General features: G+C 33.7%; 1 protein-coding gene across 4 annotated transcripts in view; it reads right to left on the bottom strand.

Moving 5' to 3' along the window:
• Positions 1-17,796, bottom strand: part of trps1 (trichorhinophalangeal syndrome I) — a 262,736-nt gene that overhangs the window by 20,279 nt on the left and 224,661 nt on the right. For all 4 annotated transcript variants that reach the window (XR_015516252.2, XM_087295078.2, XM_087295077.2 and 1 more), the window contains 1 exon segment: positions 4,649-4,771. Coding sequence is in view for 3 of the 4 variants with exons in the window: in XM_087295078.2 (XP_087151204.2) it covers positions 4,649-4,771 (123 nt within the window). In the remaining variant the exon portion in view is untranslated.

Genomic DNA, 17,796 nt, shown 5'->3' on the forward strand with positions numbered 1-17,796 from the left:
TTCAGTCCAGCAACAATCCTGCGCACAATACTGCTTCTGTTTCTCTGGCTTCATTACTGGAGTTCATTTATATCCAGACATTGTTTCAGAATGACGCTAGGACACTTTTGAATCTTTAGGTGCAGATACACCTGGAGAGAAAAGGCTAATTCAAAAAACATCAAGGCTATAAAACAAACCAAATTCAGAGGCTCTTTATACATTTTCAGCCAAATATGGGGAACTTTTTATATGTTTCACCTGTGAGTTTATGACATAATATTCTTTGTGAAAATAGATACATTTGAAAATGGATTTGAAAGTGGAGGTTTTTGAAAATGCCACCATTTATGAGTCTGTGTAAATTATGGAGTCAGATCAGTTTCAAAAATAATTTACAAAAAAAAATTCACACATGCACAGCGGAATACACATTTATAAAGTCCAGTGAATTAAAACACTGTTCATAAATTCACAAGTAAAACTATTTTCACCAAATTAATTAGATTTGTGCATTTATGAATCCTGTTTTGAATTTACCAACTGGATTTGCATTTTAACAAACTGTGTTTCAAATTTAGTAATTAAATTAGCATAATTACGAATTGTGTTTTAAAAACGTACCTATTGGATTTGCATATTTACGAAGTGTTTTGAACTCACGAATTGGATTTGCATATTTCCGAATAGTGTTTTAAACTTACGTATTGGATTTGCATATTTGCAAATTGTGATTGAATTTACAAATTGGATTTGCATATTTACGAATTGTGTTTTGAATTTACGAATTGGATTTGCATATTTACAAATTGTGTTTTAAATTTACAAATTGGATTTGCATATTTATGAACTGTGTTTTGAATTTACGAACTGAATTTGAAAATTTACAAATTTAAACTTCCGAATTGGATTTGCATATTTGCATATTGTATTTAGAATTTACGAATTAGATTTGTATATTTACAAATTGTGCTTCGAATTTACCAATTAGATTTGCATATTTAAAAATTGTGTTTTAAAAATTTACCAATTGGATTTGCATATTTACAAATAGTGTTTTGAACTTACAGATCGGATTTGCATATTTCTGAAGTGTTTTGAACTTACAAATTGTATTTACATATTTGCAAATTGTGTTTTAAATTTACAAATTGGATTTGCATTTTTACGAACGGTGTTTTAAATTTACGAACTGAATTTAAATATTTACAAATTTGAACTTCCGAATTGGATTTGCATATTTACGAATTGTGTTATATGTTAACAAATTTGATTTGCATATTTGTGAATTGTTTTAAATTTACGAATTGGATCAGCATATTTACAAATTGTGTTTTAAATTTATGAATTGAATTAGCATATTTATTAATTGTGTTTTAAATTTATGAATTGCATTTGCATATTTATTAATTGTGTTTTAAATTTATGAATTGCATTTGCAAATTTGAGGATTGTGTTTTGAATTTACGAACTGGATTTACATATTTACAAATTGTGTTTTGAATTTACCAATTAGATTTGCATATTTACAAATTGAGTTCTAAATTTACAAATTAAATTAGCATATTTACGAATTGTGTTTTGAATTTACAAACTGGATTTGCATATTTACACATTTCCGAATGTGATTCGCATATTTACAAATTGTGTTTAAAGAATTTATTAATTGGATTTGCATATTTACAAACTGTGTTTTAAAAAGGTATGCATTTGATTTGCATATTTACGAATTGTGTTTTGAATTTACCAGTTGGATTTTGTAAATGTGAATTGTGTTGTGGATGTATGAATTATATTTTGTAAATGTATTATTATTGAGACGGATCTGGCTCTATAGTAAATCATCAAAAAACGAAAGTCTAAAAAATATGATTTCATAGTATGCATTTAGGGAGATGTAGATTAAAGGCAAGAACACATAAACGTCACTTCCCTACAGGTGCTGCCTACTAACAAGATGACAACGCCAAATACTGACCTGAAATTGTTTTGAACACAATTTCATGTAGATGTGAATCTGATGTGAATTTAAATATACATCAAATCTTTTCCTTTTTGGCTACATCGTTGTCAAGAAAACATTTGTAAATATATGTATACATAATGTAAACAAAGTCATTTTGTGGTCGAGTCCAAAATCAAGAAATCTTTCGGATTAGTGCTTAAATAAATGTTTTTCTGCAATCATCTAGTTCAACCAAACGTGTGTATATCTATTGGTTCAACAGCGCATATCCACTTCTTCAGCAACCCCAGGCATTTTAAAGTCTTCCTTAAACTATTAACCAAATCAACCAGCTACAGACAATCACACCCTTACAAACTCTGCTTTGAAATAAAGTAGTATATGAAAGATCAGACAAGACTAACCTCAATGAAGGAAAGAACTACAATCCTGAAGTGTCGCTAAAGACTCTGTATAGAAGCAATATATTTTCTTTTTGCAATGATTCGGATTCTGTCACATAATTTGTCAGTGCTTCATGGAGGAACTACAATACTTCATTTCTAATGATTATCGTGATTCTATGACTGGCAGAGATTCATTTATTTAATCAAAGTTAATGCATTTATCACCAAATATTTTGCTATTAAACATGATTATTTAAAATCTTTCCCTATCTTTAATAGCATTGTCCACTATATATTGCACAGTACATCAATTTTCCCTGCACCAACTTTCTAGCAATCAATGTTTTCACTGTCATATGGTAGGGGGCGCTGTTACTCATCTACTGAAGTCATACACAATCTGTGGATCCAAACAAAAATCTGATTCGGACTAAAGTCTTTGACAAAAATGTAATATTCTCAGCTTTTGTTTAAAAATGTTACCTTTTAAATGAAACATTCACATTCAAGATTAAGCAAAGAGACTAAATTAAACTAGAATGTTTAAACGCATTATGTCCGCTGTTTTAGATTTTAATATATTGTATGTTCAGATATGCAACATATTTTGCCGAACTAAAAGAAAATATATCAAATATCATCAAGAATGTTATAGTATTATATGATTTTATAAATGAACTGGGGGAAGGAGTTTAAAAATAAATAAATAATGCAGCCTGACTGGTTCAACAAAAATGTGTTATCAGTTAGCACCAAGTCCACAGAAGGTTTTGAAGGTTTACTAAAAATTAATTATGAATAAAATGATTGGATTTTTACTTTTGCAACCAGACTGTTACACACTATAGCAGGAGTTCTCAATCTCGGTCCTGGAGGTCCGGTGTCCTGCAGATTTGATCTCCAACCTTAAACAGACACACCTTGGCTAGCTAATCAAACTCTTACTAGGCTTTCTAGAAACATCGTTAAAGGTGTGTTGGGGCAAGTTTGAGCTAAAATCTGCAGGACACCGGCCCTCCAGGACTGAGTTGGGAAACCTTGCACTGTGGTGTAAAGATGTTTTTAAATTTTTTTTACGACATTTCTGTCAAATTGTTAAAACTTGTTTGAGTTAATAGGCTTTTGGAACAGAAGACAGTTTATTATTATTATAATTATTATTATTATTGATATTATTATTATTATTGATATTATAATTATTATCATTATTGTTATTATTGATATTAAAATTATTATTATTGATATTATTGTTGGAATTATTATTATTATTATTATTAATAATATTATTATTACTATTATTCTTATTATTAATATTATTATTATTATCATCACTGATATTGTTATTATTATTATTATTGATGGTAATATTTTTATGGATATTATTATTTTTATTGATACTTTTATTATTATTATTTACTATTGCTATTATTATTATTATTATTGATATTATTATTATTGATATTATTATTATTATTATCGTTATTATTATTATTGATATTATAATTATTATCATTATTGTTATTATTGATATTAAAATGATTATTATTGATATTATTATTGGAATTATTATTATTATTATTATTATTATTATTATTGCTATTATTCTTATTATTAATATTATTATTATTATCATCACTGATATTATTATTATTATTATTATTATTAATGTTAATATTTATTATGGACATTATTATTTTATTGATATTTTTATTATTATTATTTACTATTGCTATTATTATTATTATTATTATTATTATTATTATTATTAATAATATTACAACTTGTTACACTGAAAAAATCCTCTTTTCAAACTTGTCTGAATTAATAGGCTTTTGGAACACAAAACTTATTATTATTATTAGTAGTAGTTGTAGTAGTAGTAGTAGTAGTATGTTTCACTCAAAATAATAATAATAATAATAATAATAATAATAATAATAATAATAATAATAATAATAATAATTCATCCATGTGTTTGGATGTAGATGAAAGTGAATAAGTTTGTAAGAAAGTCTCCACTTGACTGGGTTTTGAAGGTTGTGCCAGTGGCCATTGTGTCTGTGTCAGGTTTTAAGGTCAGGTGTTTGTTGGGACTGTGGGAAGCAGGGCTCCCAGCTGCTGCAAAATTACTTCCATAGGGCCATTATCTGGCTGCGGGGCTGAGGAAGGCCAAAAGGGCTCTTCCCGCGGGCTCTTGGGCTGACAGCGCGGAAATGAAGCGATCAAACTATACGCTGTCACCTCTGTGTGCATCTGAACTCTGTTTCTGCCATTTGTGGGTGGCCTCGCACTGATGTTTTCTTAGTTTCCCCCTTACCGAGTGCAGCTTCTGATAGAGGCCACACGCGTTGCACACGTAGCCGCCGTTGGCATTTTTCCTCCACAGCGAGGTCTTGGTGGTCAGACAGTTGGCGCAGAAGACCCCCGAGCCCCGCCGTCTCTGAAATCATAAAAAGGAAAAGCCAAAATGAGTCAAAATGTAGGCTGTGGAGGAAAAACAAGAGAGATGGAGATTGGAGCTCAGCATGAAGAGAGGAAGAGGAGAGGAATGTAAAAGAGAAAGCAAGAAAGAAACTTGTTAAGGATGCTTTATTTATGACTCTGTAAAATATGTTGGGGAAAGAAGTTTTAAAAAATAATGCAGCCTGATTGGTTGGATGCACGATTTTAGAAAAAAATAAATAAATAATGCGTTATTTTTTATTTTATTTTGCAATATATATTGCGATATGAATACAACTTCACCAGATGACTCAATATCTCTATTTGGAAATGATTCATAATGTTAGATGAATTGGCATGATTCTGCATCTCCATAAAACCTAATAAACAATCTAGAGTTTTTGGGCTCCCCTGAAACATTTTCATTGTCGTCTGTGCTATTTGCAGGTCATTTCTGTATTGGCATGTGTTGTGAGTATTTCATGCACATGTATAGTCAGAGATTGATGAATTAATATTTACTATTTGCATCTCCGTCAAATCTAATAAACCATGTATGCATTTTGAGGGTCCCCGACACATTTTTGTTGTGATCTAATAAACCATCTATACATCAAATTTTTGGGGTCCGCTAAAACATTTTCATTGTGGTCTGTGCTATTTGCAGGTCCTTTCTGTATTTGCATGTGTTGTGAGTATTAACATGCACGTTTTTAGTCAGAGATTGATGAAATAATGTTTACTTTTTGCATCTCCATCAAATCTAATAATATACAAAAGTTCTATAAACTTTTTGGGGTCCCCCGACACATTTTTGTTCTGGTCTGTGCTATTCAGTGTTGGGCAGTAGCATCGCTACAAGTAGTGACGCTACTAGCTTAACTACAGTTCTCAGTAGCTAGGCGGCAGCGTCGCTACTTTCTAAATCAAACCGCTTTTCAGTAGCGAAGCTATTTTATTAGTCAAGTAGCGCAGTAGCGTCCACAAAGTTACCAATCGCGGATCAATAAGTGGCGGCACCAACATTCACTGAGCTGTGAGGCCGGTGTCTAGCCGAAGAAAGTAAATGCATAAGATAGGGAGAAGGATGATTTCTTCTTCTTCCTGTTTTACGGTGTTCGACAACAAACTTTTTGGTGCGTTACTGCCACCTGTGGTAAAACTTGCTTGATGGAAAGATGACAGAAGGAGAGGAAGTACGTTAAGATGCAATAACTTAATTTTTGATGCTGTGCTAAAAAAAAAAAATTACTTTAGTATATATAACACTATAATGCTTATTACTATATATACATACATATACACACACATACATACATATATACATATATATATATATATATATATATATATATATATATATATATATACATACACACACACACACACACACACACACACACATATATATATATATATATATATACACACACACACACACACACACACACACACACACACACACACACACACACACACACACACACACACACACACACACACACACACACACACACACACACATACATACATACATACATATATATATATATATATATATATATATATATATATATATATATATATATATATATATATATATATATTCTCCCTTACCTATAAATGACTAGTATTTTAAATGTGTAACACCTGGTTTTATTGGATTTTTTGTTTTAGCTGTTAAATACTATAATGTGTTTCTACAGCATATTATTTACAGTAAATAACTGAACTGAACTATTCTGCCTCATATGTTTCATTGACAGTTTTATTGATCACTAAGATATGATTGACTTGGATGTAAGTTGCTTCGATTTAAAAATTAAAATTGTAAAAATAGCTTAGATGTCGCTAAGCTACTTTTGCCATGTAGCTTTTAGCTTAGCTTGCTACATTTCCCAGGGGGTAGCTTTAGTGTAGTTAAGATGCATTTTAAGTAGAGTAGCTAATAGCTTAGCTCACTACATTTGTCAAGTAGCTTGCCCAACACCTGTGCTATTCGTAGTTCATTTCTGTAATTGCATGTGCACTCCTATGCCATGTTGTGGTGGGCCTCAAAATGGAAGGAATTTGGATCCTATTTTAACGTCTTTTAACGTATTTTAATTGTGTTTGTATCACTCCAGAATGACTGTGGACTCACTATACCTACACACAGTTCTGTCCAAACAGCTTACAAAAGATGATTTTCATTATATCTGCACTTCAAGTGCAAGAACAGAAAATTAAATAAATCACCTTTAAAGTTGTCTAATGACATGCTAAACAATGCACACAACTAAAAAGAAGAGCTCAGTATGATTACAGTAGTTGAACAGAGTGTGAAAAATATATAATTATAAAAACCCAATGTATTTTATGGCAGTGCTGTGGCACAGTAGGTAGTGCTGGGTTGGGGTCAGTTGTTTGCATGTTCTCCCTGTATTCTCGTGGGTTTCCTCCTGGTGCTCTGGTTTCCCCCACAAGTCCAAAGACATGCGCTATGGGTGAACTGGGTAGGCTAAGTTGTTTGTAGTGTATGAGTGTGAATGAGTGTGTGTGGATGTTTCCCAGTGATTGGTTGCAGCTGGAAGGGCATCCGCTGCATAAAACATGCTGGATAAGCTGGTGGTTCCGATTAATAAATGGACTAAGCTGAACAGAAAATGGATGAATGAATAAATGAATGTATTTTATAGCTGTTCATGAAAATATAGCCATGCAACTTAAACTGGTTTTGTTGTGCGTGACACACAAAATCAGCTAAATCTGAAGATCTGAAAAGATAAGAAATTAATATTTGGTGGAATAACTAATGAAAACATTTTGACTGATTTTAACGCTGAAAATAATGTTGTTTTTTAGAAAGTATTGTCATGAGGATGAGGCGCGACGACTAGAAGCAAGCAGATTCTACCACTAATTAACCTTCCTTTGATTTATAGGCTTTGTTAGATACCACTGTGCCAGCGACAACACCGCCAGTATCAAACTGTGCTGCCCGCACAGGCCTGACATCAATATTTTGATCTTTCAATAAACGTTTCTTTTCCAACACGTGCATGACGTGAACCTTTAAACACATAGCTGGAGCTACAGAGCTTGAAATATTGCGCTCTACTGTGGGAGAAAAAATAAACTGGAGTCGGGAAAAAAAAAAGGAAGAAGGAGAGAGATATGGCCACATGAATCATCCGCCGGGAACGGACAGAACGACAAGTGATTCCCGAGAGTCAAGCAGGGCAAATCGCAGGAATTATCTCCATTACGGCCCCTGTAAAACTCATTTAGCCTTATAGAATGTGTAGGATTTATTTAGCCTACCTTCAGACGGCCTGCACAGGGAGCACATTTCTCCTGCCAGAAAAGTACAATGCTCCTAATTGTGCTCTAATACATTTAGAATGGAAAGCCTTCTGCGGACATAATTTTGGCTTGGATGTCGGTAGAGCTTTTTTGGCAGGGAAAAGGGCACTTGATTCATCGGGTGTTTCACAACGTATCAGTAAAAAGTTCTGGGGCGCCGCCAGCTTCCTATAGGGTGATTTTTCCGTCCAGATGCGCCATCGGAGGGCCCTGCATCAGCTAAACTAATTATGATCTCACCTTCGCTGATGCTCGCTCACTCTGCGCTTCGACATCTCTCATTAATCACGCACACGTACAAAACGAATGTGAAAAGAGAATGAGGGACGGTAGCCCGCGCGACCATAAAGAATAAAAATGATGGCAATAAGTTAATGAGATGGAGCAATGTTTTCCATGAGCTATCAGCGAATGCAGAGTCACTCTGACAACTGGGCTTCGCGAGCGCCGAGCGTCTTTCTGAAGCGGGGAGGATCTCCAAGCTTTATTGTGCACATAAAAAAGCGAGGTATACTCATTTAAGCTTCATAAACACTCTTTTAATGGCTCTCTGCTGCAGTAATGACTCCATCCTTTACACTTACCCAAACCAAAAGGTTTATCTCTTCAAAATGCACATCGAAGGCAATGCATTTAAATATTTACATCGCAATTCCAAGCATCGCAAAAGGAATATACAGGGTGGGCCATTTATATGGATACTCTTTAATAAAACGGGAATAGTTGGTGATATTAACGTCCTAGATGTGGCACATTAGTATATGTGAGGGGGCAAACTTTTCAAGATTGGTGGTGACCATGGTGGCCATTTTGAAGTCGGCCATCTTGGATCCAACTTGTGTTTTTTTAAATAGGAAGAGGGTCATGTGACACATCAAACTTCTTGGAAATTTCACAAGAAAAGCAATGGTGTGCTTGGTTTTAACAAAACTTCATTCTTTCATGAGTTATTTACAAGTTTCTGACCACTTATAAAATGTGTTCAATGTGCTGCCCATTGTGTTAGATTGTCAAGGCAACCCTCTTCTCCCACTCTATACACACTGATAGCAACACCGCAGGAGAAATGCCAGCACAGGCTTCCAGTGTTCATTGTTTCAGGTGCTGCACATCTTGTACCTTCACACCATAGACAATTGCGTTCAGATGACCCCAAAGATAAAAGTCTAAGGGGGTCAGATTGGGAGACCTTAGGGGGCCATTCAACTGGCCCTCGATGACTAATCCTCTTTTCAGGAAATTGTTCATCTAGGAATTCTCGAACCTGACACTCATAATGTTGTGGTGCATCATCTTGCTGGAAAAACCCAGCTTCAGTGCATAAAGAGGGAAACACCTCATCATGTAGCAATGTCAAATATCCAGTGGCCTTGAGGTTTCCATTGATGAAGAACGGACTATCTTTGCTGTCTATGGTGTAAATATACAAGATGTGCAGCACCTAAAACTACGCATACTGGAAGCCTGTGCTGGCATTTCTCCTGCGGTGTTGCTATCAGTGTGTGAAGAGTGGGAGAAGAGGGTTGCATTGACAATCCAACACAATGGGCAGCACATTGAACACATTTTATAAGTGGTCAGAAACTTGTAAATAACTCATGATAGAATAACGTTACGTTAAAACCAAGCACACCATTGCTTTTCTTGTGAAATTCCCAAGAAGTTTGATGTGTCACACGACCCTCTTCCTATTGAAAAAACAAAACAGTTGGATCCAAGATGGCTGACTTCAAAATGGCCACCTTGGACACCACCCATTTTGAAAAGTTTTCCCCCTCACATATACTAATGTGCCACAAACAGGATGCTAATATCACTAACTGTTCACGTTTTATTAAGGTGTATCCATATAAATGGCCCACCCTGTGTATTTAGATGTGAACCACCGCTTTATAGAAGCAAGATGTATTCGACGTTAACACAATAGCCGCAATACCTTGCTGCAAGATTATCTGGAAATCGAATTACGCCTCATTTACGTCAGAATCAGTGCTTTCTTACAAGCTTTAAGCGAGAATGTATATATTTTATGATCTCGGTGGGGTTTTTAGAGGGCCACATGCTAGTCCTGACAGTTTAGACATGATTGATTGATTTATTCTTTCCTATCCTGTTCTAGCATTACAAGCCAAACAAAGTGTCCGTCATCGGGTTGTGGATTTCTCTCTCTCTGGCCTTCTGGGCTCCAGAGCCAAATCACTCACACGTGTTCGCAGTCCTTCATTGTGCAGCAGCCGCAGAGAGTTCATATGCATACAACCTGCGCACACGGTGCGAACACAACTGCTCGTTTATCTCACTGCTCCGACCGTTCATTTGTGCTATTTAGCCATCCAGAAAGCGTATATGTATACAGTGAGCCAGACGTGTTAGACTTACAACTAAATAAATCAAAAGCTCAGACTCTTAGAGTCGAAGCTAAATCAGAGCCAAATGCTGATAATGAGTGCTGCTGATTTTGTATGATGTTAGACATAATCAGACTCTTGCATTATGTAGATCACACTTATGTCAAGTATAAAAAATATTAATAATACAAATGCGCTATATATATATATATATATATATATATATATATATACATACATATACACACACACATATACATACATACATACACACACACTTTAAGTCAGAATTATTCGCCCCCCTTTGATTTTTTTCTTTTTTTTTCTTTTTTAAATATTTCCTAAATTATGTTTACCAGAGCAAGGAAATTTTCACGGTATGTCTGATAATATTTTTTCTACTGGAGAAAGTCTTATTTGTTTTATTTCAGCTAAAATAAAAGCAGTTATTAATTTTTTAAACACCATTTTAAGGTCAATATTATTAGCCCCTTTAAGCTATTTTTTCCCGACTGTCTACAGAACAAACGACTGTTATTCAATAACTTGCCTAATTCCCCTAACCTGCCTAGTTAACCTAATTAACCTAGTTAAGCCTTTACATGTCACTTTATGGTGGTTAGAAGTGTCTTGAAAAATATCTAGTCAAATATGATTTACTGTCATCATGGCAAAAAAAAATGAAAAAGTCTTTTCTCTGTTAAACAAAATTTGGGCAAAATAAATAACTAAACAGGCAATCTAATAATTCAGGGGGGCTAATATTTTTATAATATATGGCATTTCACTTTACTTCAAGATTTACTTCAAGACACATCAGTGCAGCTCTGTAGATCTATTGGGGACATTCATCAATATTCCTAGCAAATCTAACAAACGTTGGAGACATACTGGTTACATAATTGCATTAAATTGCACATCAGCAGCGCTTATCTGAGAGCGCACAAGAAAATCTGCACGTGAGCAGCGTACATTTGAGGGCGAGCTAGAAGTTTTGCGCACGAACAGAGGAAATCAGGGCACAAGCAAAGAGATAAGCATGCTCATATTACAGTACATGAGTGGGATCTTGACGTGTAATACTGCACTCACGACATTTGTTATTAAAATAACGCCACAGGAAGTTGGAAGATCTGTGTAAAAGACCTGCCACCATTTTTTTTCTTGAAAGTCTTATTTGTTTTATTTCGGCTAGAATAAAAACAATTTTTAATTTTCAAAAAAAAAAAAAAAAAAACATTTTTAGGGCAAAATTATTAGCCTCTTTAAGCTATGAATTTTTTTCGACTACAGAACAAACCATCATTATACAATAACTTGTCTAATTACCCTAACCTGCCTAGTTAACTTATAAAAGGTATAGAAGTGTCTTGAAAAAACATCTAGTCAAATATTATTTACTGTCATCATGGCAAAGATAAAATAAATCAGTTATTAGAAATGAGTTATTAAAACTATTATGATTAGAAATGTGTTATAAAAATCTGCTCTCCAATAAACAGAAATTGGGGAAAAAATAACACAGTGGGGGCTAATAATTTTCACTTCAACTGTGTGTGTGTGTGTGTGTGTTTGTGTGTGTATATATATATATATATATATATATATATATATATATATATTTTTTTTTTTTTGTGCAGCTGATAATGAGTACAGATTCCTTGTCATTGTGATCAACCGATACCAGGTGCCATTGCGTAAGCACGTTTTCCCTTTATGTACAAGATCTCGTCTTGCCTAAGAGAATAAATTAAGGATGTTGTATACATGTAATGGTCAGAAGCAGCTTTACAAAACAAAAAAATAGATAAAAGAGAAAAATATGGTCAGAAACATTACTGACAATGCAATTTGGAAACATAGCTCAAGTGTATCTGCGCTGTGGATGTATAACCCGAGTTTTAAACTTGTAAACAAACACTTGCGATCAATTCATGAGATGGGAGTTTTGATTTGATTACAGTAGGAAATTTATTTAAAACCCAACACACTTCATGGAACAAAGTATGAAAAGACATAATTGTGAGCAAACAATCATTTTGGTTCATACAATGTATTTTTGGGCTGTTGGCAAAAAAATACCAATGCAAATGTGAAACTGGTTTTGCTGTGCATGAACCACACAATCCGCTAAATCTGTACATCTGAAAAGATAAGACATCAATATTTGGTGGACTGACTACTGAAAACATTTTGACCAGTTTTAATATACTGTATATTTTCAAAATAAATGTGTTTATTTTTGTCCGTAAATGTGTGTGATCACAACTTTGTAGAATAAAAGACTGTATGGCAGGAGAAGTTCAGTTAATTAATCTGCCATTGGCAGCTGTCATAAAAAATCCAATCAAATGTTCAATGCCATCAAATTTATATCATGCATAAAAAACTGTTATTCTGTGGTGTGCTGAAGCGCAGGAGCAGCGTGATACCACCATTCAATTAAACCCAGCAGGTACTTGTTAATAAACAACCAATTCAACTCATAAACCAAAAGTAGGCTTTACAAAAACAACAGGCTGGACCGATATCAGAGCCGAGCGATTCCAAAAACAACCCAGTCACAGGACAGCACATCAAAACAAGCCGTTTTCATAAATATTCGGAAAATTTATGGAACAACTTTACCTGTCAATTCAAAATAGCGCTGTTCGCACAGGCGAGGACGTTACGGAATTTTTCCGGAGAGCACTATTCACACATCCATTCCAAAATACCAGCAAATTCTGGCATCATTAACCAGAGATGAGCTGTAAACGGCTGCGCTTGTATTAGTAAATGTTTGACTACATCACAAACTCTGTGGATGGATCAGTATTTTATTATCCTCTATTATCATAATTATCAATTATTATTTTATTTCAATTATTATTTTATACATCACTAACCATTCCCATGAATAAAGATTAACAAAATATTTATTAAAGGATTAAGGGAGAGTTCCAAAAAAGGGGTTTTTAAGCCAAAACAACAAACAAAAGTTCTTTAACTGAGAGAAAGGGAAGAACTAAATAATCTACAAAAGAAGAGAAAAATACTTAGAAAAATACTCTCACTCCCTTACTAACATAAACAGGAGAAAACAGGTACAAAAAGGAGAATGGCACCCCCTCTCAACTAACCCAATCCCTAATTAACAAAGAGTAAAGAGTGGTTAACAAAAAAGTTTTGAAAACATAAATTAACTTACAATCAAAAAGAGGTTAAGACAAAAACTGTATGAGATGGTCAACAGCATCAACAGATTTGAAACAAATTAAAGCTCCTAATCAACAAATAATGCTTAAAGGATCAAACAAAGAATATATATATATTAGGGATGTAACGGTATCAGAATTTCACGGTACGGTAATACCTCGGTATGAATGTCACGGTACGGTATTTATTGAATCATTTACAGGAAAAAACAAAACTTATGAAAATACTCCAAAAAAGTGCCAAAAGTGTCAATGACATACAAATTAGCCATCTATCTGTAAGCTTTGAAACAGGAACTTCAATTTTAATAACAAAAAATTATTAAACCATGTAAAAAAATAAAGTTTCAATTTAGTATTGTTGAAAACTCATCACATTCAACATTTAATCACTCACTCACTTAGATAGAGATGGGTTTTAAGGAAAATTATCATATAAATATAATCTGGTAAAAGCTGGTATCTCTGGGCATTTACAATGTCCCCTGCAACAGAAAAAAACCCTCTCATTTGGGACTGAGGTTTCTGGGACAAGAGAGATATGACTTGGCCCAGGTTGACAGCAGTGGGTAACGTTGTGCATTGTCTTTCCCCCACTTGAGAGGACAAACCATGAGTGAGATAGAGATCTCATGTCTGCATCAATCTGAACAGTGTGCTGTGTTTCTGCAGTCCCCATGACTGATTATTAGTCGTATTCCCCAACTTGCAGGCACGTGCACACACAGTGCTCAACCTGTGCAGTGCACATGCCCTTTTTAGTCTTGGATAGAAAGTTCCCTTCCAAAATGATCAAAAGTGCCCCCGCGACGCAACACACCCTCCGTCCCCGCTTTACAGTACCCGCGCGACAACACAGCTGATAAGAACTCGCGCGACAACACCACTATTCAGTACGCGCGCGGCGACAACACCCGCTTTAGGGTTTTCCAGCTCTTTTTGATCCCCGCTTCTAGCAGCACACTCCATTTCCGCATTACTGGATCTGTAGCGACAACAGACCGCAAGGGATTATGGCCAAGCCTGGGCTGATGGGAATTGTAGTTTCCGGTACCTCCCGTTCGCTTCATTCACCTGAGCAAATTTTCTCAGAAGACCTATAGTTTTACCGAGTCATGCGACTACGGTAATGTCAAAAAAAATTAATATTGCGGTACATCCGTTACATCCCTAATATATATATATATATATATATATATATATATATATATATATATATATATATATATATATATACATACACATATATATATATATATATATATATATATATATATATATATATATATATATATACATATATATATATACATATATATATACATATATATATATATATATATATATATATATATATATATATATATATATATATATATATATATATACATATATATACATATATATATATATATATATATATATATATATATATATATATATATATATATATATATATATATATATATATATATATATATATATATATATATATATATATATATATATATATATATATATATATATATATATATATATATATATACATATATATATATATATATATATACATATATATACATATATATATATATATATATATATATATATATACATATATATATAAATATACATATATATATACATATATATATACATATACATATATATATACATATATATATATATACATATATATATATATATATATATATATATACATATATATATATACATATATATATATATATATATATATATATATATATATATATATATATATATATATATATATATATATATATATATATATATATACATATATATATATATACATATATATATATATATATATATATATATATATACATATATATATATATATATACATATATATATATACACATATATATATATATATATATATATATATATATATATATATATATATATATATATATATATATATATATATATATATATATATATATATATATATACATATATATATATATACATATATATATATATATATATATATATACATATATATATATATATATATATATATATATATATATATATATATATATATATATATATATATATATATATATATATATATATATATATATATATAAAAAGTCTCACAAAAGAGCCTCCACACACACACAAAAACACACTGTTTTATTGGAGACAAGCTGCTTAAATGCCCACAACTTTACTCGTCCTCTAATCACTGAGTGGTTTATAGGTGACGTTCATCATCTCCTATTAGGGTGTAGCAGAGAAAGAAAGAAAGAAAATCCAAAACAGAAACCAATATGTCCTGGGACGTAACAATTCAGGTGTATCCATATAAATGGCCCACCCTGTATATTTAGATGTGAACCAGCGGGCTGGACCACTATAGGAGCCCAGCGATTCCAAAAACAACCCAGACGTTTTCAGCATCACGTGCAGTGGGAGTGTCAAAAAGTGGAGATGTGAATGTGTTTGGAGGAGGTCGTGGGTCAATTACACAGGAAAAGAACCCAGAAATAGCCTGAACAGCACACAATCCCAGACTTCCTTTTCAATTATCAACTCAACCGGCCTGCCATCTGTAAAAACCAATACCTTGCTTTGCCAGGTTGTTTTTTTTAAATCTCCTCCTCCTGCCATTACGTCTCAAAAAGGGACAAGTTGGCAGGGGAAAAAAGCGTATATTTGACTGGCCTGCTGCAGCTGCTCACCAAAGGAAAAGGAGGGAGGCCGACCAGAGAAAGCCCTGATTGTCTTTGTTTTCCCGAAGTGTGGGGCGATTTTTCTCGCCTGCCACGTCTGGCCGTGCTGTGAGGTGATGCATTGTTTTTTTTTGTTTTTTTTCCCGGAGAGACCGGGCCCTGTCTGTTTCCTGGCCTGCTTCACTTTATCACTGTATCTGCTCTCAGCGCTGCGATCTAGAACCCGTCATGCATTATCATTGGCTAAAACACCACTAATCATAACCCAAACAAGCTACCTTTTCATCAGTGCTGTGACGATGTGCATTTATACGGGGGATCTTTTTGTTTTTACTGCGATACTGTGAGGGCGAAGGTTTGTGCACAGGTTAGAGGTACTCACAGTAAACAAGAAAATGGCTGTTCTGGTTTGCATTGCAGGCCTGTGATGAATGACCCAGCCGCACGCCGCTGCTTTCAGTGGGTGTAGCCTGCGCTTTCTGTTTGTGCGTGATTGATTACGCATGCCTTACACCGGCCGCTCTAGGGAGTCGGACTAATTCGGTCCTGGTGAGAGGAATCTGAAGTAATTAGAGGCAGGACCTAATTACATCTATTTATTTAACGAGCATGTTCCCGCTATCTCATAAAGCTCTCCATTAAAAGCCTCCAGTCTCAGGTGAAAGAGGCGGGGAAGAAACGTCACACCTTTCTGTCTTAAGCCCATTACGCTAATCAGTGGCTCTCGAAGGTTTCATAGTCATCACCACTAAACAATGAAGAGTCTGAGAAATATATCCGCTTTAGAGCTGGAGGTAAGAGCTTCAGGGCTCATACACATTTTACTACTAAAATTCCATGACTTTTTCCAGAACTTTCAAGTACATTTTCATGACGTAATGTTTCATGTCTACATACATGGTAAATAATAAGAAAAACAATGACGTTCAAATGTATTACAGTATGAACTGGGTATTCCGTAGTGTATTTGTGTGAATGAGAGTGTATGGGTGTTTCCTAGTGATGGGTTGCAGCTGGAAGGGCACCCGCTGCATTAAACATATGCTGGATAAGTTGGCGGTTCATTCCGCTGTGGCGACCCCAGATTAACAAATGAATGAAATGAAAATTAATGATTGATTTTGATCATGCTTACACAGCACTAACAAGGTTAGAGCAAGTTTTTGGCCAAGGACAGAAAAGAAGTAAAGACAAATAACCTATATTCAAGTTAGGGCTGCACAATATATCATATCAGCATCGATATTGCAATGTGTGCATCCGCAATAGTCACATCACAGGATATGCAATGTTGGGATTATAGTTTAATAGAGTTTAATCATAATGGAGTAAATGTTTATCATCTGCATGCATTTTTAAAGAGATAGTTCACCTAAAAATTACTATTTTCATCACACCCTTCACTTA

The sequence above is a fragment of the Danio rerio genome, chromosome 19 (assembly GCF_052040795.2).
Source record: "Danio rerio strain M-AB ecotype USA chromosome 19, GRCz13ab, whole genome shotgun sequence".
In the NCBI taxonomy this organism is placed as follows: Eukaryota; Metazoa; Chordata; class Actinopteri; order Cypriniformes; family Danionidae; genus Danio; species Danio rerio.